Source organism: Prionailurus bengalensis, chromosome C2 (assembly GCF_016509475.1).
Source record: "Prionailurus bengalensis isolate Pbe53 chromosome C2, Fcat_Pben_1.1_paternal_pri, whole genome shotgun sequence".
Taxonomy (NCBI): domain Eukaryota; kingdom Metazoa; phylum Chordata; class Mammalia; order Carnivora; family Felidae; genus Prionailurus; species Prionailurus bengalensis.
The window spans coordinates 68,746,440-68,771,359 of NC_057350.1; the positions used below are offsets into that span (position 1 = coordinate 68,746,440).

At 38.0% G+C, this 24,920-nt stretch overlaps 1 protein-coding gene across 1 annotated transcript in view; it reads left to right on the forward strand.

Moving 5' to 3' along the window:
- The window catches only part of SLC49A4 (solute carrier family 49 member 4), an 88,141-nt gene that overhangs the window by 18,808 nt on the left and 44,413 nt on the right, over nt 1–24,920 (forward strand). The window contains exons 3-5 of the mRNA XM_043594325.1: nt 6,705–6,970; nt 11,819–11,948; nt 21,266–21,374. Of these exons, the coding sequence (XP_043450260.1) occupies nt 6,705–6,970; nt 11,819–11,948; nt 21,266–21,374 (505 nt within the window). The remainder of the gene's footprint in view (nt 1–6,704; nt 6,971–11,818; nt 11,949–21,265; nt 21,375–24,920) is intronic.

The window sequence follows — 24,920 nt, forward strand, 5'->3', positions numbered from 1 at the left end:
TATGTAATTGAGTCAGTGAACTTAATTTTTTTCTTTTTTCTTTTTTTTTGGGGGGGGGTGTTTTTTATTTCATTTTTAAGAGAGAGAAAGAGAGAGTGTGAGCAGGGGAGGAGCAGAGAGAGAGAGGGGGACACAGGATCCGAAGCAGGCTCCAGGCTCCAAGCTGTCAGCACAGAGCCCGATGTGGGGCTCAAACTCACAAACTGCTAGATCATGGCCTGAGCCGAAGCTGAATGCTTAACCAACTGAACCACCTAGGGGCCCCTGAAATAGATTTTCTTAAAACTGAAGACTGCAACAGTAGTCTTTAGAAGGCTTATTCCTTTCCACCATCAACTCTTTCTTCCTTTCTTCCTTTTTTCAGTAATTAATTCATGACATCTCTGACCCTTTTTTTGCCCTATATTTTCTTGGACTAAATAAAGGAAAACTATTTCTAGCACTCTGCCATTTTCAAAATCCATGAAATTCTATAACACACCAGTTTACTCTGATGCAGGATGATTAGGAATTGGGAGAAAGTTTTTGAAACATTGGCATATTGAGTCTTAGAAGTAAATATTGTCAATTCTAAATTATTTTGTATTAAAAATACGTAGAGTTAAAGTTAAGAATGCTGGACTCACACTGAGGAAGTATCTACTGTGTTTCTAAACCAATTTTCTATTTTCTATCTTCTAAACCAATTATCACTACTGCTAGTTGTAATAGATTTCTAAAGTAGATATATGCACAGAAAAAAAAAATATGCTAGCTACTTGCATGCCTTTGGATCTGAGAACCTTGAGTTATCTTAACAATCAATGATTTTTATTAATAATGTTAAGAGAACTTTGAGAATGAGACCATGTTGGAAGAGTAGAGAGATTTGTAGACTGATTAAGTCAGATTTTATATTATTTTCCAGTCCTGGCTTAGCCATTAGCTACTTATATGACTTTGGAGCTTCCCCCAATACTTTTTGGAGAAAAGAAAGTTATAAAATTATAAGTATGTTTTAAATGTATTAGCCTCTCTGGAACTCAATTTTTATATCTGTAAAATGCAGAGGTGGGTTATCTAGATGAGGTTTGAAGTCTCTTCCAGCTATAAAAATTCGAATTCTAAAACATATTCTAAATAGAAAATAGTTGAGGAATCCCAAGTATTTGTTCCAGGATGTCAGAAAGCAAAAGGTTAGGATACCAGAATATCATTAAATACAAACTAAAATGTCAAGTACATTAGAAAACCATGAGCTGTGGATCTTCAGTTTGAACTTTAGCTCTTGGCATTTGTTTGAAAAGCTGTAGTATAGTGAATGATATGAAATGGAATGTGGCTGTGCGCAAATGCCATCCCACGTGCCACTGAGGCCTGGGCGGCAGGGGGTGGGGGGGTTTGGGGGAGATGGGGTTTGCTCTTTGAGGGCTGAAGGTGAAGGTGCACAGGGCAAGAGCAGGATTTTGTGAGGCTGTCTGTAGTTCCCTTCCCCATACCCCTTCCCTCCTGTCCCCCACCCCCCAGGCCTACCAAAGGCTAGCAACCCTCAGGAGTTCTGACACTAGTGGGCAGCACCTGGTTTTCCTACTCTCTACCATCTAGTTCTGCTGCTGCTGGAGAAAACTCCAGGTCTTTAATTATCCTCTCAGCCTGTTAGGGAAATCACTCTCTCACCCATTTTGCCACCTGACTTGTGAGGATGAGACAAACTTGGCCTCAGAAGTAGGCAGAAGCTAGGTAGGAGGAAAAAAGGTGAAAAAGGGGGAAAAAGAGCATTGGGGAAAGGTGAGAGGGAATAAATCAAGGAATCAGAGGAGACTGGGATGAAGAAAGAGGGCAGCACACCTGCCTTTGGCAGATCTATCACATCTTGGCCTGCAGAGTTTGAGACTTGCATTCCCCTAACAGTGAATGTGACTGGCCACTATCAGGTGTGAAGTTTCAGGTGAGGAGGCAAGAGTGAAAGCCCGTGAGTTACTGAGTCAACTGTCTGGAGAGCTTCCTTTCTGCTGCACAGCTTGTTGCCCAGGAGCTGCCTCCATCCTAATTTCTCTCACCCTTCCCGGGTCTACCTCACTTGCACTGACCATGCGTTTACCACCCTCAGTGTAGTATTGGTTTTGTTTGTTTGTTTGTTTGTTTTGTTTTTTTAAGTTTTATTGCCAGAATATTTGTTAATCATCTTGGTTTTTGTATCACTGGATTTAAACTTTTTAAAATGGATCTGATGTATGTGTCTAGGTAACTGAGAGTTTTGCAACGCAAGTAGTGTATTTCAGCAACGCCACTTCCCTGTACCTGAGTCAGTCTGTGTTCTACTAGAGAGCATCCACACTTCGTGAGAACATGTGGCAAATTTAGAAGCCATGGTCCTTATCTGCAAGGAACTTTAACTTGTAAAACAAAACTGAAGCATATAATGATGACACAGAAAAATTGACATTAAATTATGGGATCTGCTTCCTTTTACTGAAGATTGTGAATCACTCCTCTTGACAGTCAGCCCAGATCAATAGGTATTAATTTCTGAAAGGCAGCTGCTTTCATGAGTGCTAAAAAGCATTAGGACAATCACAGTGAGTTGCATTTTCCTTTCAGTATGTGAAGGCAACAGAGACTTTTTGGTCCAGACAATTCGTTTAGGCTTGGGTGTTTTTTTCTTGTCACTTTGCCAAGCATATACCTAATTTTTGTTCTGGCATCTAACTACTAGCACCATCTAAATCCAAATTTCCATTTCCTCACAAGTGTTAACTTCATCCTCAACATTCTGCTGAAACAGCTCTACTCAGATCATGAATGACCTCCATGTTGCCGAATCTAATGGTTACATTTCAGATACCAAATGATCTTTCTGTTTAACTTGACCTGATCTGTTTAACCTGATCTGTTGAACTTGATGAGTCAACCACTCATCCTCATCTCAAACCCTCCTCTCCTTAGTTGCTGCTGTACCATTCTTTCGCCTTTTTTTTTCTACCTCTGCAATTGCTCCTTCTTAGTTGTCTTTCTAGACTCTTTTTCCTGTATTTAAAAAATATTGGTGGGGTGCCCAGGTGGCCCAGTTGGTTAAGCGTCCGACTTTGGCTCAGGTCATGATCTCACGGTTGGTGGGTTCGAGCCCTGCATTGGGCTCTGTGCTGACAGCTTGGAGACTGGAGCCTGCTTCGGCTTCTGTGTCTCCCTCTCTGTCTTCCCTCCTCCCCCGCTTGTGCTTTCTCCCCCCCAAAACATAAAAAATATATATATGTTGCTATTCACCAGTGTTTGTTCCCCAACCCCAATATATAGCTCTTAGCTCAGATCTCTTTTTTAGCTTCTGATGTATATTGAATCACTTATTGTATATTTTTATGGACTTAAATATGCCTTCCCAATATGCAGTCATCTCCCTATAGCCACATCTATTATATGGCTAAGAACAGTCCCCCAAACCATCCCCTGTTCTATATCCCCACTGTTGTTGGGGACTTGTATTCTAGAGTCCCTCAGGGCATGGCACTTACTAAAATAACTTTTGTCCTGCAATATTAAGATTTTCATATTTGCCTGACACTGTTTTCTGGGGTGGCCAGTACTGCCAAAGGGTCCTTGCCCTGGGCTCCTTGCCTGAAAGTTACCACTCTGGCTTTCCTTCAGCTTTACTATTCCCTATGTGCTAAGGAGTCTGTAGGGCCAGGGGGATGTGCCCACCCTTCTCATCACAGTCTAGCTACACAAGACCCCAGATGTGCCAGCAACAGGCCTTTTTCTCAGGTCTGTTCTTCCAAGAGTGGACCCCATACTTGGTATGTACTCCCCAGGCTCAAGGGGTTGCCAAGGAGCAGCTGTTTGGAAGACAAAGCTTGGAGTCTGACTTTCAGGTCCACGTGCATACATGCGATGATATTGTCAGACCAGAGCCAGAGGTCAGAAGAGAAGGAAGATATTGAGGGACCTCCACTAGTACTCTTCTCACAGGCCCCACAGCATTAAAGGCGGGACTAATTATTGCCTTCTTTTTCTTTATATTCCTGGTACAGTGCTGATAGGTGACACTTAAACTACTCCTGAGGATTTGAAGGGCAAGGGCTTTAGCTTTGTAATTTCATATTCCCATCACAATGCCTACCCAGTACATACACTCAGTACATGTTTGTTGAACAAATTAAATAACATAGCTTGTATTGAACTGTTTATAAATTATTTCATCTTCTTTATTGTCATTGAATAGAGTTTATTGTAATATTTGTATGATTTTAGTCTTATGGCCACCTGTTTTCAGAAAAAACATACCTCTAATTTTGCATTACCATTAAAATGGGAAAACTAGATTTTAGATATACAGGGAATTTTATTTTTAAATATATTTTTAGGGGTGCCAGGGTCGTGAGACTGAGCCCCGTGTCCATGCTCAGCATGGAGCCTGCTTAAGATTCTCTCTCCCTCTTCCCCTGTCCCCTACTTGCATATGTGTTCTCTCTCTGTCTCTAAAATAAAAAAATATTATATATATATATGTATATATACATATATACATATATATGTATATGTATGTACATATACATATGTACAATATATATATATACATATATATATATTTTATGGACTAATTTCATAAAATAGGGTAAGTTAATGATAGGTACAGAAAACAGTGCCAGGCAAATATGAAAATCTTAATGTTGCAGGACAACAGTTATTTTAGTAACTGCCATGCCCTGGGGGACTCTAGAATACAAATGTGAAAAAGAATAAGACTGTGCTCTGGAAAACACAAAGAATTTGGCAAGAGCAGGGTCTAGATTTCCCTGTCAAGTTTCCCATGAATTCAGGAGTTAACCCAAAATCCTGTGGGTCCAATTCTCCTTATTGAGTTCATTTGTAAGGAATGTGTTTGTGCATTATGACTTTTAATGCAAAATGCACATAACTACTACAGTAATTTTTTTAAGTTTATTTTGAGAGAGAGAATGTGTGCAGAGAAGGAGCAGAGAGAGAGAGAGAAAGAGAGAGAGAGAGAGAGAGAATCCCAAGCACAGAGCCCAGCGTGTGGCTCAAATCCATGAACCATGAAATCATGATATGAGCCAAAATCAAGAGTCAGATGGTCAACCGACTGAGCCACTCAGGTGCCCCTAGAATAAATTTTAAACACCCAGTTAGCATGTTTTGATTCCCAAGGTGATTTTTTCACTCTGGCAATTCATGTTTTAGGTTGGCCCCCCAAGTTCAGTGACCTTGTAGACTTAGAACCCATCTGAAATGTCCCTAGTGCTGATATACCTGTTTTTGGATACTATTTTTATCACAAACTTGCACCTTGTATGACTTATGTTTGCTGCTTAAAAAATAGTCTATTTGTGATTCCAATGAGAGGTAACACATAGTTAAACCATGGCAATAAGCTGAGTTTTATGCCTTAATTCTCTCAGGATTCATAGTGTTTTATCATGTTTTGGTTTTTGTTTTGTTAACAGATTGTTTTTTCCATGTTCGCATTCTACTCTTAACATTTTTAGGCACAATAAAATTTACTTATTCCAGCCCTTCTCCTTCTAGATGAGATGAGCCTTTCAGGAACATGTCTTTAGGTATTAAATATCAAAGCAGTTACTCTATGAGTCATCATGCACTGTCTGTTGTGCCACCACGAATCACGAATAAAACCACTCAGTGATAATTGTTTCAAAGTATTTCTAGATGAAATTGCTCTGTTATAGCTTGGGACCCACTGGTGTTTGGAGTAGGTATTCAGTTTCATAAACAGTGTAAATTGTTTTTGTCATCTAGAAAATATTTCCCCTTTCACAAGAAGATTTTAAAATGTCTTCGGTCTTCTTAATTTAGTAGTAGTAATGATGCCTAGGGCTAATTTTGTCTTCAAATAATTTTTCCAACATTTTCAAAAATTTGAGCAGACCTAATTCACATATTTCACTTCCCACTCACTTATGCCTCTACATTAGGGTCCTACCTCTCTCCCATATGCCTGTTTATTATTTCCTTCTATATTCAAAAAACTTTTTCTAAGTCTCTTAAGGTGGCAGTTATTTTCAAAAAAATAACACAGAATCTGAAGACACAGAATCTGAAGCAGGCTCCAGGCTCTGAACTATCAGCACAGAGCCTGGCGTGGGGCTCGAACTCACGGACCGTGAGATCATGACCTAAGCCAAAGTTGGACGCTTAACCGACTGAGCCACCCAGGCGCCCCCATTGTACTTTTTTAATATCATTTTAGTTTAAGAAATGTTGAATACACCTGTATAATTTTTTTGAATGGCTGGTGGCACTTACTAGGTCTGTTTATGAATGGCAGTCTAGTAGAAAGAATAAGGATTTTGGAGTCAACTAGGTCCAAATCTCTGCTTTGCCTGTTAGCACTTGGGCAAGTGTCTTAATCTTTCTAAACAGAGGCTTTAACATCTCAACAAATAGAGATAATAATAGCTACCACATGGTGTTGTTATAATAAATGAAATACGGTTATTTGGAGTATTTAGTTTGGTATGTGGCATAAATCAAAGGCTTCAGTAAATATTTGTAAAATGAGTAAGGGGTAAGTATTACTGTATTGATCTCACTCCTGGGGAGTCAACATACTTTACCTTTCAGATGTGTCCTGTTCTTTACAGACATGTATCCTTATTGCCATAGTTAAACTGCAGTTTAGCTAACTTCTTTTTGTGTAGAAATGTCCACTTCAGCTACCTCACAACCTTTTAATTTTTTTTTAATTCCAGATTAATCCATGGAGGACAGTTGTTAAATGGATTGGCAGGTCCAACGGTAATGAATGCAGCTCCATTTCTCTCTACGACGTGGTTTTCTGCAGATGAACGGGCCACTGCCACAGCCATTGCATCAATGCTCAGTTATCTTGGTGGAGCATGTGCATTTTTAGTTGGGCCACTTGTTGTTCCAGCCCCCAATGGGACATCACCTCTTCTTGCTTCAGAGACTAGCAGGACCCACATTAAAGATCTCATAGAGACTGTATTATATGCAGGTATTTTAGAGTTTATTTTCTTCCCGCTCTACTTTGTCTTTTATCCCAGTAATCTTCACTCCACTCTGTACACCAGATCACTTCTTACGAAATACTTAGGAGTTCCAAAATATACATAGACACACGTGTTTTTCTTGTCATATAATATGGAGATGCCTATTTAAAACTTACCCTTTCTAAGAAGTTATTAAGTTTAAAATGTATTATTGCTACATGGAAGTTTATTCCTTAATTTTTCTCTTCCCATCCGTTTACAATTAAGCACTGTATAACATGTTGTCTAGTGTCTTTTCTAGATATCTTATCAGAATATAAAATTATTGGTAGCTGGCAAGCCCATTTTCTCCCTTGCCATTTCCCTGCTCTTCTCTGACCTGGTATACATAGGTCACCCACAGTTTATTCTCTTCTCCACTTCCTATTCTCTGTATGTTGGTCTATTAATAAGGGGTATTGACCTTTCCAAAACATTTTCTTGGTTCTTTCTTTTTATTTCTAGAGTCAAGTTCTAGTCCACTCTTCTATTACAGTCTCTTAACAGATCTCCTTAAATACATCTCCCTCGCTGTATGCCTATTTGTTATTTTCTTCTGCATTCAGAAAACTTTTTATAAGTTTTACTATATACTCAGCACTGTGCTAAGCACTGAGAATTGGTAAGGTCACTGATAAGACAGTTGCAGTACAAATAGACATACAGAGCCTGAGAAGCCTAACCTACCTGAGATTGGAGGGAACTTGAGGAGTCAGGGAAGGCTTCACCAAGACTGTGATAATTAAACAAAGTTCAGAATTTCATAGGAGTTCAGCAAGTGTTCCAGGGAGGTAGGGTATTCCATATAGAAGGAATAACCACTGCAAAGGCAGATATGGTATGAGAGAACTCAATATGTCCAGAGAACTGCACATAATTTAATATGGCTGAAGTAGTATAAATATGTGTCTTTGCATATAGGTAACAAGTGGCAGAAAATGAGGCTAGAAAGATAAGGAACTATATTATGATGAACTTTTTATTAATTTATTCACTTATTAAGTGAACAGATATATTTTGACCTCCTATATATCTGTCCCTGTGCTAGGCACTGAGGTAGACATGATTCCTGCTCTCACAGAACTTACAGTGTCCCAAAGGAACAGACAGGTAAACAGCTGTAAAATAGGGTAGTAAGTGCTATAAATGAAGGCTGACAATTGTTCTGAGACCTCAGAGGAGGAGGACCTAACCTAGATTTTAAAGGTCAAGTAGAGCTTCCTGATGATGCAGCATCTAAGTTGGAGCCTGAAGGATGATAGGGAGTTAGCCAAATACAGTGGACAGGAGGAACAATATACTAGAAAGAGAGAGAGAGAGAGAGAGAGAGCCATGGGGGAGAAGCCCAGTAAGGGGTGAGAGCCTGCTATATTCAAGCAACTCAAAGCCCAGAGTGGCTTAGACTCGGTGAGAGTAGTGACAGATAAAGCTAGAGAGGTAAGCCAGGCCATACAAGCCTTCTAAGCAGGGCTAAAGGGTTTGAAATTCACTATATTGTAGGCAAACACCACACTCTGAAGAATTTTACATTAGAGAGTTATGCAGTGATATTTACATTTCAAAATATGTTTTAGAGGGAATAAAACAAAAGCAGAGGTTGCGGTATACATAAAGTATTTAATCCCCCCCCCCCCGCTTTAAACAACTCCTTTTAAAGAAAAAAAAATTGAAATTAAAAAAAAATTTTTAATGTTTATTTCTGAGAGAGAGAGAAAGAGAGAGAGCATGAGCAGGTGAAGGTCAGAGAGAGAGAGGGAAACAATCCAAAGCAGGCTTCAGGCTCTGAGCTGTCAGCACAGAGCCTGATGCGGGGCTCGAACTCGTGAACCGTGAGATCATGACCTGAACCGAAACTAAGAGTCAGACGCTTAACCAACTTAACCAGTCAGGAGCCCTAAAAACTTTTGTGTTTGAAAGGATATCCATCAACAAAGTGAAAAGACAGCTTGCTTTGGGAATGGGAGAAAATAGTAGCAAATCATATATCTGATAAAGGACTTATATCCAGAATATATAGAGAACTCTAAAAACTCAACAATAAAAAGACAACCCAATTAGAAAATGGGCAAAGGACTCAAAACTTCTCCATAGAAAAAAATATATATGGCCAACAAGCCCATAAAAGATGCTTGTCATTAGTCATTAGGGAAATACAAATCAAAACCATAATGAGATACACTTCACATCCAGCAGGATGCTATAATCAATGAAATAGGATGGGGCACTGGCTGGCTCAGGTGGTAGAGCATCTGACTCTTGATCTCGAGGTTGTGAGTTCAAGCCCCACACTGCGTGGGGAGGTTTACTTAAAATCTATTTTAAAAAGTGGGAAATAAATGTTGGTAAAAAAGTAGAAAAATTGGAATCTTCATATATTGCTAGTAGCAGAATAAAATCACATTGGAACAGCAGGTACAATCACATTGGAAACAGTTTGGGCAGTTCTTCGAAGTGTTAAATATATATTATCATATGATCTAACAATTGCATCTCTAGGTATATACCCAAGTGAAGTAAAAATATATCCATGCAAAAATTTATACACAAATGTTTGTAGTAGCATCATTCATAATAGCCAAAAAGTGGAAACAATCCAAATGTCTATTAACTAACTGAATAAAAAATGTACTTCATCTGTCCAATGGAATATTATTTGGCAATGAACAAGAATAAAAGTACTGATACATGCTCCAACATACTTGAACCTTGAAAACATTATGCTAAGTAAAAAACGCTGGTTACAAAGACCACACATGTGGTATGATTTCATTTATATGAGATGTCCATTATACTCAAATCCATAGAAACTGGAAGGTAAACGAGTGATTGCCTAGGGCTGGGAGATTTGGGAATGGGGAATGGATACAGAGTTTCTTTGGGGGATGATGAAAAGGTTCTAAAATTGATTGTGGTGATGGTTACACAATTCTGTGAATATACTAAAAAATGTATCTCTGGGGGCGCCTGGGTGGCTTAGTCGGTTGAGCGGCTGACTTCGGCTCAGGTCATGATCTCGCAGTCCATGAGTTCGAGCCCTGCATCGGGCTCTGTGCTGACAGCTCAGAGCCTGGAGCCTGCTTCAGATTCTGTGTTTCCCTCTCTCTGACCCTCCCCCGTTCATGCTCTGTCTCTCTCTGTCTCAAAAATAAATAAACGTTAAAAAGTGTATCTCTGAAGCTCTTTGCAAAAATGCCAACAGAAAGATGGGTCAAAAATGTCAATAGAATGTGAACAAGGCAATCCCAGAAGAAGAAATACTAATGGTCAACAGAAAGATGGGTCAAAAATGTCAATAGAATGTGAACAAGGCAATCCCAGAAGAAGAAATACTAATGGTCAATAAGTGTGTAGAAGATGCTCATTCATTGTTGTTAATTAAAAGATCTGCAAATTAAAGCAATTCATTATCTTCTTATTGCTCCTCAGTCTAACAGAGAACAAAGACATCTTCTATGGTTAAATGCCTTATAGGAATATTGTACCTTTTGCTCAGAATATAATAGCCCTAGACTCATAAGTATCCAACTGAAAAGACTCTAGAAATCACTTAGTCCAGTCCCTTTATTGACCACAAAGAATAAAGAATTCATCCAAATTACGTTAATTAATGGTACAGGCAGGTCTCTATTCCAAGTTTCTTAACTTTTCTATTTGAGTCTTGCTTTTCTACTAAATTGGACATAACAGAAGTTGGGATTTACATGTGCCAAAACTCTGGAGGGAATGATCAGGACTCCAAGGAACTTTTCCTTGTTAATAGTGCCAAACTAACATTGTTTGGATGTTCGTTTTACTTCTAATCGCTTAATATTCTATATTAGCGAGTCTTTTTATTCGTTAAGTTTTGCTCTCTTATTTTTGGATGCTTTCCTGTTTTGTTCAAATTCCCCATACAGCCTATAAATTCAGTCTTTCCTAAACTGTGCTTCAGAATATCCAGTCATTGATCAAATAAACCAATTAAACTGATTGGATGGCCCATCAGTTAGGCATCTGACTTTGGCTCAGGTCATGACCTCACAGTTAGTGAGTTCTAGCCCTGCATCAAGCTCTACAGTGACAGTGTGGAGCCTGCCTGGGATTTTCTCTCTCTGTCCCACCCCCACTTGTTCTCTCTCTCTCTCTCTCTCTCAAAAATAAAGAACCCAGGGGCGCCTGGGTGGCGCAGTCGGTTAAGCGTCCGACTTCAGCCAGGTCACGATCTCGCGGCCCGTGAGTTCGAGCCTCGCGTCAGGCTCTGGGCTGATGGCTCAGAGCCTGGAGCCTGTTTCCGATTCTGTGTCTCCCTCTCTCTCTGCCCCTCCCCCGTTCATGCTCTGTCTCTGTCCCAAAAATAAATAAATGTTGAAAAAAAAATTATAAAAAAATAAAAATAAAAAAAAATAAAGAACCTTAAAAAAAACAAAAAACAAAACCCTTCTCCTAGCCTGTTCCTACAATTTCTGTATCATATACTTTCTTTCTGATTACAGTACTTATTAATCAACTTAGATCTGTTTCAAAGGCTTATAGTACAGTACTGTTGATTTTTCATGTTTTCTCCATAGAATAATATTTGTTTACTGTCTCAATCTTTCTATCTATGTGGTATACCATTGTATGACTTCCTACCTGACTTTCCACGGGCTAAAATTTATATCTTTACATATCTATTTTTTTTTCCACAAGACTGAACTATCTTGGCTAGATACTTTGCTTATCTTTATATGCATAGAGCTTAGTTGATGATTTGTTAGATAAGTAAATACTTGAAACATTGAACTTTTTATGCTATCTGGTTAACATTTTATTCTTTTTTTCTTCCCTACCCCCAGAATTTGGAGTTGTCTGCTTACTATTTTCTGCAACACTAGCTTATTTCCCACCCCGGCCTCCACTTCCTCCCAGTGTTGCTGCAGCTAGCCAGCGACTGAGTTATCGGCGGAGCTTTTGTAGATTATTAAGGTAAATATACTTTAAGTCACTGAGTGGTTTTGATCAGTACCTTCAAGATAATTTCACATTTAGTTAAGGTCATTTTGCAAATTGATTGCAAATAATTGATAAAATACTGATTAAAACCTCTATAAGTTTTGCCTTTTCTACATGCCACCAATGCTATTATTAACTTAATCTTTTAAAAAATCAAACTTTTATTGAAATAATTTTCTTTTATAAGGAAATATCACATAATAGTATCTGTGGAATCATGGATTTTATGTGTTTATTATATTTTTCATAATATTTAAGTTTTTTGTTCATTATGTATTTCTTAGTTCACATTAAAATAAACAAGTACTAGTCAGTACAAAGTGAATAAAATATATAAGGTTTATTTACAGCTCCCCTAAAATTAATCATCTCATGCCGGGATCATACTTTTAAAACTCACTATTTTATTTTATTGATATAACTTAACTGTAATTTTATTATACTCTACCCTGGAATGTTCAATTGCCCAGTACTAAATTTAATTCTTTGAATATATAGACTATCACTGGTGATTATGATTTGCAGTTGGGCTGCTAGAACTTATCTTTTGAATTTTTTTCTCAGTTTGTTGTGATGAATTTTTATTGATTCATCAGCAACTCTCTGGTTGGTTCTTTCTCTTCTTTTTTTTCTGCCTCCTATCAGTGGTAAGTTCCTTGTGGCCAAGAACTATGTCTTTATAGCCACTTTAGTAATATTGTCCAGTAGGAATGTAATGTGAGCCACATATGTAATTTTAAATTTTCTAATAGCCTCATTAAAAAAAGTAAAAGAAACCAGTAAAATTAATTTTAATAGCATATTTTATTTAACCCAGTATATCAGAAGTATTATTTTAATATGTTATAAATATTCAAAATTATTGAGATTTTTTTATGTTCTTTTATTCGAACCAAAGTTTTGAAATCTAGTTGTATACTTTTACACTTAAAGCATATCACAATTCAGATGCTAGATTTTCATTAGAAATAGTCTGCATTGAAATTTCATTAAATTTAATTTCATTAAATTTTTAGTTGAAAAAGTTTTCATCGAGCAGTCTCGCATGTTGCACTACTTATCTAAAGTTCAAAGTAACTTTGCAATATTTCAAATTTTGAATCAACACATCGTTGATATTTGAAAAATCTTATATTCTACAAGCAATTGTTGGGGCTTTAATGGAAGATCTTTTACTTCCATAAAATAGATATAAATTTTTTTTTCTTTATCATTTTTAACAAAATTATAGCTAACATAACAATTTCTTTTACCATCTCTCCATCTAAAATGATTTTCTTTTTGGAGGATCCAAGATGGCGGAACAGCATGGAAGTTTTTTTAGCGTCTCGCGTCCATGAAAGACAGCCAGATCAACACTAAAAATGGTTTTCTTTTTGTGCAGGAACCCAAACCGTTTTATAACTGGCCAAAGTTATAAGTCTGATCTGTTTTAAAAAACTGTTTTTTAATGTTTGTTGGACATTTAATTCCGGTTTTGGACAACTAATTTTTTTTTATTCCTTTTTGACTGATGAAAAGGAGCTTCCTATAAAATTTACTCTGTATCTGTTGAACACGTCCCTTATTATTATCCACTTAATGGTCTTTAAATTTTTTTACACAGCATTCATTTTGCTCTGCTGCAACAGATTGCAGTTCCCATTCATTGTGAAATTTACAACATACTTTCTTCTACTTTCTTATTTTTTTCATAAGATATTCAAATAAAGTACAATGTTACCTCTATGTGGAACAAAAATACTGAGAACTGAGTCAGTTCACCGACACCAAGATCAGTGGTAGGTTGTAATACTAGAAACAACACATGCTACACCCACACATTACAATAAAATCTTACCCGGTGCAGTTAAAGTGAAATGTAGTCCTACCAAAACAAAAATAAAGTTGTAATTAATGGGAAAGTACTTTTCACTGCTCCTGTTTTTTAAGTTTGGTTTAGGTTAATTACAATGAAATAAAATGAAAAATTCAGTTCCTCAGTTGCACTAGCCACATTTCATGTGTTCAATAGCCACATGTGGCTAGTGGCTACCAAGTTAGACAACATAGCCATGCAACATTGTTTTTCAAACTTTGGTTCACAGCCAACTAATTTAGTAGGTTGACCACCTTAAAAAAAAAAAAAAAAGAAAAGAAAAAGTAGAATGAAATTAGAATGGAAATATTATTGTATCACCTGTAGTAAGCATACATATTTTTTGTGAGACTTTTGTTTCAGAATCTATGTCTGTGTATGTGGGTAGATCACAAAATAATATATTTCTTGCTTTGGAGTACAGAAAAAAGCTTTTAAAAACTGCAACTCCTGGCACCAAAGTGGCTCAGTTAGTTAGGCACCCGACTCTTGATTTTGGCTCAAGTCATCATATCCTCATTTGTGGGGTCGAGCCCCATGTCATGCCCTGTGCTGACAGTGCAGAGCCTGCTTGGGATTCTCTCTCTCCCTCCCCGTCCCCCACTCATGTGTTCTCTCTCTCTCTCTTCTCTCTCTCTCTCAAGATAAATAAATAAACTTAAAAAAAGAAGAAGCCATATCTCTACAGGGGGGCCTGGTTGGCTCAGTCAGTAGAGCATCTAACTCGATCTCAGGGTTGTGAGTTCAAGCCCCACACTGGGCGTGGAGCCTACTTTAACAACAACAACAACAACAAAACACATGTCTACAGCACTTAGTATCTTGCCTTACATGTAAGAGGCAAATTAAATATTAGTGAAATTGAATGGTGATCAGTGGCACATATTTGTAAAATAACAGTTTAAAATGATGGTTATTTTAAGTTTATTTATTTTGAGAAAGAGCGTGAGCAGGGGAGGGCAGAGAGAGAGTGAGAGTGAGAATCCCAAGCAAGCTCTGCAATGTCAGTGCAGAGCCCGATATGGGGCTCGAACCTGCAAACTGCAAGACCATGACCTGAGCAGAAACCAAGAGCCAGATGCCCAACCGACTGAGCCACCCAGGCACTCCTAAAATGATGGGGTTTTTAAATGCTATTTAAGTTTTTCTCTATACAACACCAGAGATTAGATACCAATTAATAAGCCTGGAGAGGTAGCTTAGGCTATATTATGCCATACTAATAATTTGGATTAGTCTATAGAAAATGAGGGGTCACTGAAAGATTTTAAGCTAAGGAGTTAGGTAAAAAATTATTCTGACAAGGAAAAACAACCTAAAATTATCACTCTGACCAAAGTATATACCCTGGATTTGCTTCTAATTACTCTACCATTGAGATCTTTATTCTCTGTTTGAACTATAAAGGATAAGATCTTTCCTCTCTATAAAAAACCCTTTTCACCAATACCTAACATTCCTTTGTTTCTTCCATTATGTGTCTGTTTATTCTGCAGGATTGCCTGCTTCTCCCTTTAGGCTCTCTAGGGTACTTCTTTGGACCTGCCATGCCCCATTCCCCTAGCCTATCAATGTAATTTTCTCTGGCCTTTCAAAGGACACTTGAAGTCATTACTTTCTGGATTAATCAGAATAACTAACTAGATTCTAATTCCCTTGTCTGGGGAAACAACAAAATCACTGGTTATGCTCCAAAGTTTTCACCGCTGTTACTTATTTATTATCCACATGATTCCCACGTCTTACTATGTGTTTAACCTGTGTAACCTGAGTGAGCCTTCCTCTCCCTTTATACATTACTTTAATGTTTGATGATAGTGGTTGTTGTCTTTGCCTTTTAGACTTCAAGAGTGGAGAGCCGAGTTGACGTGTTTCTTCAGGGCACAGGAACGCATTTATTCATTCATTTATTCATTTGTTCATTTATTTATATTTCCCACTCCCATTCCCCTCCCCCTACCCAGGCTACCTCTCAAATGCATTTAATCTTTACTTTTCATTTATTTAATTAATTAATTTTATTTTGTAATACATGTTTTGTAGCATCTGTGTTTAATTTATCCAAATGATGGCATATCATGTACTCAGTCTGAGTTTTTTTCACTAAATGATATATGGTTTTTTAAAATAACTTTTCATTTTTGGAAGTTATAGTAATATACAAAGGTAGAATAGTATAACCCCCATATGTCCATAACCCAATGGGAACAGTCACTGATTTATACCCAATATTGTTTCATCTGTAATCCACCCACTCCTCCACTTCTTGTATTATGAAGCAAATCCAAGATGACCAATCAGCCATAAACATTTCAATATGTGTAATATATGTTAGAAAGGTGGGGACTCTTTTAACACTAGTTTGCTAATTTCAGGTTAATGCTTAAATTTCCAACTGTCTCATAAGTGTTTTTTTAACAATTTGAGTCAGAATCCAAATTTGGTTCATGCATTGCACTTGGTTCAAATGCCTTATAACCTATAGGTTTCCTTTCTATCTCCCTTTTTTCCTTGTAATTCATTTATAGAAGAGCCAGCTCTTTTGTCCCCAAGGTCTGGATTTTGTTGATTGCCTCCTTGTGATAGAGTTTGCCATGTTCCTCTGTCCTTTGTATTTTCTATAAATTGTTAGAGCTATGTTATGATTTGGAGTTTTATTTGGTTTTACAAGACTACTTCACAGGTGATGCTACTTTTTTCCATCAGGAGGCACATGATGTCTGGATAGCTCTCATTTTGTGATATTAGCACTCCATTTTCTTTTCTTTTTTTTTTTTTTAATTTTGTTTAATGTTTATTTTCAAGAGAGAGAGAGAGAGAGACAGCATAAGCAGAGGAGGGGCAGAGAGAGAGGAAGACACAGAATCTGAAGCAGGCTCCAGGCTCTGAGCTGTCAGCACAGAGCCCGATGAAGGGCTTGAACTCATGACCCGTGAGATCATGACCTGAGCCAAAGTCAGACGCTTAACCAACTGAGCCACCCAGGTGCCCCAGCACTCCATTTTCAAGATGCATCCCTATTGCTGTGTTTTTTGTGGGGTTTTTTTTTTGTACTCTGTAGTATGAAACCTTCACATTTTATGTACCCCCTCTGGCTATGTGTCCAGATTGCCTCCAATTCATTGTCATCACAAATACTGCAATGACATTCTAATATGAGTCACCATGGACCTGAGAATTTCCTTGGAAAATAGATTCCATGGGAGGATGGTGGGGTCATAAGATATTTTAAGCTTGATTTGCCAAGTATTGCCAGATTTTCCTAAAAAATGCCTCCCCTTATCCATACCTCGATCAGCAGTGCCCATTTCCCTGCATGCCTACCAAACTTGATATGATTCATCTTCCTAATTTTTGCCAGTCTAATAGATATGAACTAATATATCTTTTGTTTAATTTGCATTAATAAGTTAGAGACTCTCATGATGTGATAGCTTGCCTTATGGGTTTCATCTACTATAAATTCCTCTTCATAGCTTCTCTCCATTTCCTAATGGTAATTGTTTTCCTATCTTTTTCTTAACGATTTACATATTCTAGGTATAAGCTCCTTGTATATTAAAAAATTCCAAGTATCTATTCCCATTCTTTCATCTGCCTACAAATTTTATTGGTGGACTCCTTAATTATCAACTTTCTGGTTTTATCTTTTACATTTAGGTATTCAACCCACCTAGAATCTACCTTAGTAAGTGATGTTATCTAATGATGCAGGAGTTTTGGGGTTTTTTCCCATAGAAGAAACTAGCACTACTTACTGAACAATTGTTAGCAGTTTGTTAGCCCTCTATTCTCCTCCATTGTGCTAGTTCTTGAGCTATTCCCATACTACTTTTATTATGGCCCTGCAGCTTGTCTTTTTTTTTTTTTTTTTTTTTGATGTTTATTTATTTTTGAGAGAGAGACTGAGTGCGAGTGGGGGAGGGGCAGAGAGAGAGGGAGGCACAGAATCTGAAGCAGGCTCACAGAGCCTGATGCGGGGCTCAAACCCATGAACCATGAGATCATGACCTGTGCCGAAGTCCGATGCTTAACCAACTGAGCCACCCAGGCACCCTAGTTTATCTTGGTAGGATAAGGGCTTCCTTTTTCATATTTTTTACAAGATAAGTTAGCTTTCCAAGGACTTTTTTTCTTCCATATAAACTTTAGAGCATGTTTCTTAAGTTTCTAAAAAAATTCAACTGGAATTTAATAATGATTACATTAAATTTATAGATTAATTTGGGATCAGTTGACAGTATGGATGATCTCTCCATCTATTTAGATCATTTTCTATGCCCTTAAAGGTTGTTTCCTCCTCCCCCCCCCCCCCCGAGATTTTGGACTTTCCTAGCTAATGTTAATAGTATGTAATTTTTATTACATTTTTTAAATTAAGCTTTTTATTTTTGAGATACTTACAGATTCACATGCAGTTGTAGGAAATAATACAGAAAGATAATGTGGGCTCTTTACCCAGTTTCCCCCAATGATAATATCTTACAAAACTGTTGATAGTCAAGGTACAGAACATTTCCATCACCACAAGGATTCCTTTTTTTGTCCTTTAGTAGCCATATCTACTTCTTAACCCCTGGCAAACACTGATCTCTTCTCCATTACTATAATGTCAGTTAAAGAATGTTATATAAATGGAATAATATAGTACATAAATTTTGCGATTGGTTTAAAAAATAGAAAGAGATGCAAACCAGGAAACAGACTCTTAACTGTAGGGAACAAATTGAGGGTTACTAGAGGGGGGTGGGGGGGATGGGTTAAATGGGTGATGGGCATTAAGGAGGATACTTGTGATGAGCACTGGGTATTGTATGTAAGTGATGAATCACTAAATCCTACACCTGAAACTAATATTGTATGTTAACTAACTAGAATTAAAAAAAAAACAAAAACATAATTCTCTAGAGAGTTATCCAGGGTGTTTTGTGTATGAGTAGTTACTCCTCTTTATTACTGAGTAGTATTCCATGGTGTTGATGTACACAGTTTGTGTAACTGTTGACCTGTCAAAGGACATCTGGGTTGATTTTATTGTTTTTGTTTGGTTGGTGTTTTTGGATATGATACATAAACATTTGTATATAGGTTTTTGCTGTGAACATAGGTTTTCATTTCTCTGGGGTAAATGCCTAGGAGTGTAATTGCTGGATTGTATGGTAGTTGCATATTTAGTTTTTTTAAAGCCCTGCCAGTCTATTTTCCAGAGTAGTTCTGCCATTTTTCTTTACCACAAGCAGTATACAAGTCATCTAGTTTTTGGGCATCTTCACCAGACTTTGGTGTTATCACTATGTTTTTGTTTTAACCATTTTGATAGGAATGTAGAAGTACAGTCTCTGCAGAGGGCACTTGGCATTATCGATTAAAGTTACAAATACACATACTCTTTTGACATGGTAGTTGCACTTCTAGAAGTCAATTCTCCAACTGTACTAGTGCAGACGTGAAACGACTGTAAGAGCAAAGAGCAAATTTATATATATATATAATAAAAATATATATATATAATAAAAATATATATCTCTCTCAGTGGGAGCTGGTGAAATAAATTATATACCAACATAATGGAGTACTACCCAGCTCTAAGAAAGAGTAAGGAAGCTCTGTCTGTATTGACTGTGGAAGAGTTCTAAGACTTATTAAGTTAAAAAAGTAAAATTCAGGGGCACCTGGACAGCTCAGTCCGTTGGGCTCTCAATAATACATCTCTCAATAATAAGTAGACGTTAAAAAATAAAAAATAAAGTAAAATTCAGCAAATGGTTGTAACATACTATCATTTATGTAAAAAGATTGGGGAAAGAATATATATATAATTGTGAATATATGTTAATATGTACATATATAAAATAACATATGTAATACTATATATTTATATACTAATGTATATACACACATATGTATATACATAGTCTTATATATTTTGAGATGTTTCTGAGAAATTGCCCAAGAAAGCAAGAACATTGGTAATTGTGGGAAGAGGGGAATGGGGTAAGAAGGACATGTTTTCCCCATATTTTTATACCTTTCTGGTTTTGAGCCATTTGCATTGTATTGCTTATTAAAATCTTTGATTAATACAAATTAAAAAAAATTTTTTTTAATGTTTATTTATTTTTGAGAGAAAGAGACAGAGTATGAGCTTGGGAGGGGCAGAGAGAGAGGGAGACATAGAATCCGAAGCAGGCTCCAGGCTCTGAGCTGTCAGCACAGAGCCCGATGCTGGGCTTGAACTCAACAAACCGCGAGATCATGACCTGAGCTAAAGTCAGACACTTAACTGACTAAGCCACCCAGACTCCCCAACAAACTTTAATATCAATAAAGCAAAAGTGAAAACTGCTCTCTGAAAATAATAAAACTAGCAAGTTATGTATTTTTAATCTTTGGTTTTTCTTCCCTCCACTCTGTTTATATAGAGAAATAGTAATTTAACCTATACCTACTCATTGTATGAAATAATGTTGATAACTCATCTGTATAATAAACTTTGACAATTTTAATATGAACAAAAAAGGTTGTTTTTTTTTTAATTTTTTTAACGTTTATTTATTACTGAGAGACAGAGACAGAGCATGAGCAGCAGAGGGGTGGAGAAAGAGGGAGACACAGAATCTGAAACAGGCTCCAGGCTGAGCTGTCAGCACATAGCCTGATGCAGGGCTGGAACTCACAAACCAGGAGATCATGACCTGAGCCGAAGTCAGACGCCTAACCAATTGTGCCACCCAGGTGCCCCACAAAAAAGATTATTTTTATGTAAACAAAAAATTTAAAGACCGTTGAATTTATTAACAAACTATTTATTAACAAACTGAATATTTCCTATTTCTGATTCTGGTGTTCCAATTTCCAAATGACTTACATTTTTCATGAGTAAGAATTTAAATTCAGGGGCAGCTGGGTGGCTCTGTTGGTTGAGTGTCTAACTCTTGATTTTGGCTCAGGTCATGATCCCAGGGTTATAGGATCAAGCCCCATGTTGGGCTCCATGCTGAGCATGGAGCCTGTTTAGGATTCTCTCTCTTTTTCCATCTGCCCCTCTCCCTACCTTGTGCTGGCTCGCCCTCTCTCTCTCTTTCTCTGTCTCATAAATAAATAAATAAATAAATAAATAAATAAATAAATAAAGGCATGAAGAAAGTGATTCTACTTGCTTTAAAAAATGTTTAGGGGCGCCTGGGTGGCGCAGTCAGTTAAGTGACCGACTTCAGCTCAGGTCATGATCTCACAGTTGTGGGTTCGAGCCCCGTGTCAGGCTCTGGGCTGATGGCTCAGAGCCTGGAGCCTGCTTCTGATTCTGTGTCTCCCTCTCTCTCTGCCCCTCCCCCGTTCATGCTCTGTCTCTCTCTGTCCCAAAAATAAATAAACGTTGAAAAATAATTCACAATTTTGAATCTGTAATGATATTTTCTTTTCTCATTTACAGCAATATGAGATTTTTGATGATTGCTTTAGCATATGCCATACCACTTGGTGTATTTGCTGGCTGGTCTGGAGTTCTGGACTTAATTTTAACACCAGTGCATGTCAGTCAAGTAAGTATTTCATTTCTTTATATGTTGGAGATATTTTTAGTACATTTAAATTGTAAATATTGTCTGCGTGTTCTTGGTTTAAACTTCAAGGCCTGGGTAACCATTATCCAATACCATTGTTGCAAAAGCAAGATCCTAGGGAGCCTGGGTATCTAGTGAGTTAAGCGTCTGACTCTTGATCTTGGCTCAGGTCATGATCTCTCAATTCATGAGATCGAGCCCCATATTGGGCTCTGCACTGACAGCATGGAGCCTGCTTGGAATTCTCTCTCTCCTTCTCTGTCCCTCCCTGGCTCGTGTTCATTCTCTCTCTCTTTTTCAAAAATAAATAAACTTAAAAAAAAAATCCTTTGAAATAGTTAAAAATAATATTGATTTTCTTCCTGGGTTTTGTTAACAGCCATGAATTTTACATTTATTTGGCTATTATTAATGATGCTAATAAACAGAAAAATAAAGAAGGAAAATCTTCCTTTGTTGACTCCATCCTAATCTTGCTCCATACTTTATAAAGAAGATTAAGACCCCATCATCAAATATATGGCTAATATCGATATCTAATTTCTCACTTTCTCCCTAGTCTCAGAATAAGGGTACCTCATTTCTTTAAAAATAACCATGTACCTATGGTTATTTTTGAACTATATGATTCAGGCCATGTATTCCTTCTCCTTACTTCCAGACAGCATGGTAGAAAGGGGTAGAGAGATTTGGAGGGGCAAATGGAAGCAATCCAGCACGCTGGTGTGACTTTCTATTGTATGCATGAACAACAATTTTCATTCTGCTTTTGAACATTTGGATTGTTTACAGTTTTTAACTGTCACAATCACAAACAATGCTGTATGAATGTTATCATACATGTTTCTTGATGCACCTCTATACACATTTCTGTTGGATATGTAGCTAGCAATAGAATTGTTGGTTATAGTATATTCCTGGTTTGATAGATGATGCCAAACTTCCCCAAAGTGGTTGTATGAGTTTATAGTTTTACCAGCAGGATATGAAATTTCTCATTGCTCCACATCTTTACCAACACTTGACAATGTTAGTCTTTTTTTTTTTTTTAATGTTTGTTCATTTTTGAGAGATAACATAAGTGGGGGAAGGGCAGAGAGAGAGAGGGACAGAGAATCCTAAGCGGGCTCTGTGCTGACAGCAGAGAACCCAATGCGGGGCTCAAACTCATGTGAGATCATGACCTGACCCAAAGTCTGACATTTAACCAAATAAGCCACCCAGGTGCCTGAGTCTCTAAAGTTAGAAATGCTGGGCACCTGGGTGGCTCAGTCACTTGAGCGTCTGACTTCGCCTCAGGTTGTGATCTCACAGTTTGTGGGTTCAAGCCCCACATTGGGCTCTGTGCTGACAGCTCGGAGCCTGGAGTCTGTTTCAGATTCTTGTACCACCCCCTCCCCCACACTTGTGCTCTGTGTCTCTCTCTTCCTCAAATATAAATAAACATTAAAAATTTTTTTTAGGGGCGCCTGGGTGGCTTGGTCGGTTAGGCGTCCGACTTCAGCTCAGGTCATGATCTCACGGTCCGTGAGTTCAAGCCCCGCGTCGGGCTCAGTGCTGACAGCTCAGAGCCTGGAGCCTGCTTCCGATTCTGTGTCTCACTCTCTCTCTGCTCCTCCCTAGTTCATGCTCTGTCTCTCTCTGTCTCAAAAATAAATAAACGTTAAAAAAAAAAAAAGAAAAAAATTTTTTTAAATTTTTTAAATGTTTGTTTATATTTGAGGGAGAGAGAGACAGAGTGCAAGCAGGGGAGGGGCAAAGAGAGAGGGAGACACAGAATATGAAGCAGGCTTCAGGCTCTGAGCCATCAGCACAGAGCCCGACACAGAGCTCGAACCCACGAACTGCAAGATCATGACCTGAGCTGAAGTCGGTCACTTAACTGACTGAGCCACCCAGGCGCCCCTAAAAAAAATTTTTTTAAGTTAGAAATGCTAATGGATATGCAGTTAAATGCCACTATAATGGGGCGCCTGGGTGGCTCAGTTGGTTAAGCATCTGACTTCAACTCAGGTCATGATCTCACGGTCCGTGGGTTCGAGCCCAGCATCGGGCTCTGTGCTGACAGCTCAGAGCCTGGAGCCTGTTTCAGATTCTGTGTCTCCCTCTCTCTCTGGCCCTCCCCCATTCATGCTCTGTCTCTCTCTGTCTCAAAAATAAATAAACGTTTAAAAAAAAATAAATGCCACTATAATGATATCTTTTTGTTTGATATTTGAATATCCTTTTTTGTGACACACCTGGTCAAGTCTCTTGCCCACCATTGGGCTGCCTTTTTCTTACTGATTGTAAAGAAAAGAGCTATGCAGGGCACCTGGGCGGCTCAGTCTATTAAGCATCCCACTCTTGATTTCAGCTCAGGTCATGATCTCATGGTCATGGGATCAAGCTATGTGCACATCAGGCTATGTGCTCATGGTGTGGAGCCTGCTTGCAAACTTCTCTCCCTCTCTCTCTGCCCCTCCCATGCACACACTCTCTCCCTCTTTCTCAAAATAAATAAACTTTTTGTGAAAAAAAAAAGTACTAAAATATATTTTTAAAAAAGAGCTGTGCAGAAGGAGGCTCCCCAGAGCACCGTATGGGGTCCTCAGCACATCTTAGACTGAGAAATGAACTGCACATGTAAACGGCAAAACTATTAGAGGCTTAACAGAAAGATTTCTATGAGGTTGAAAGCAGAACAAATACAGTAGAGGGTAAGCAGTGCTGGGCTCTTAGAGTTCTAGCTCAACCAGAATGGTAATAACTCATTAACACCTTTTTAATACCTTGGGCTTCTGCTAAGACACAGAATCTAGGCCAAAATTTAAAATCAAGAACCATGTTCTAGGTAAGATAAGGCCTATTCTACTTAGACCCACAATACCCAAGGCCTAAAAACAAGCCCTGACAAAAATCTGCAGAGGAGACAATTTGGAGACTGAATCCGACCAAGTGAGGGGGTCTTGAGAAACATTTAGGTTTCTACGTATCTTCCTTAATAAAACACAAAATCAAGCCAACAGAAGTTCAAGGTGATCAGTTATTAATTGAACTGCCTACTAACACAAAAATCAACCATTTTAGAGAAAGATAAAAGGATCCAGAACCTTTATATTGTGTCATCCACAGCATGTACCACACTGTTAAAAAAAATTAGACAGGGCGCCTGGGTGGCTCGGTCGGTTAAGCTTTGGCTCAAGTCATGATCTCACGGTTTGTGGGTTCAAGCCCCATGTCGGGCTCTGTGCTGACAGCTCAGAGCCTGGAGCCTGCTTCAGATTCTGTGTCTCCATCTCTTTCTGCCCCTCTCCTGCTCATGCTCTGGCGCTCTCTCTCTCTCTCTCTCTCTCTCTCTCTCTCTCTCTCTCTCTCTCAAAAATAAACATTAAAAAAATTTTTTTTAAATAAAAAAAAAAAATTAGGAAAATGTGGCCCAAAGGAAGTATTGAATAGAAACCAACTCAAAGATAGCCTACATGTTGGACATAACAGAGACCATAATGCAAAAGAGTGAGAAAGAAAGAAATCTTTGCTTGCTCA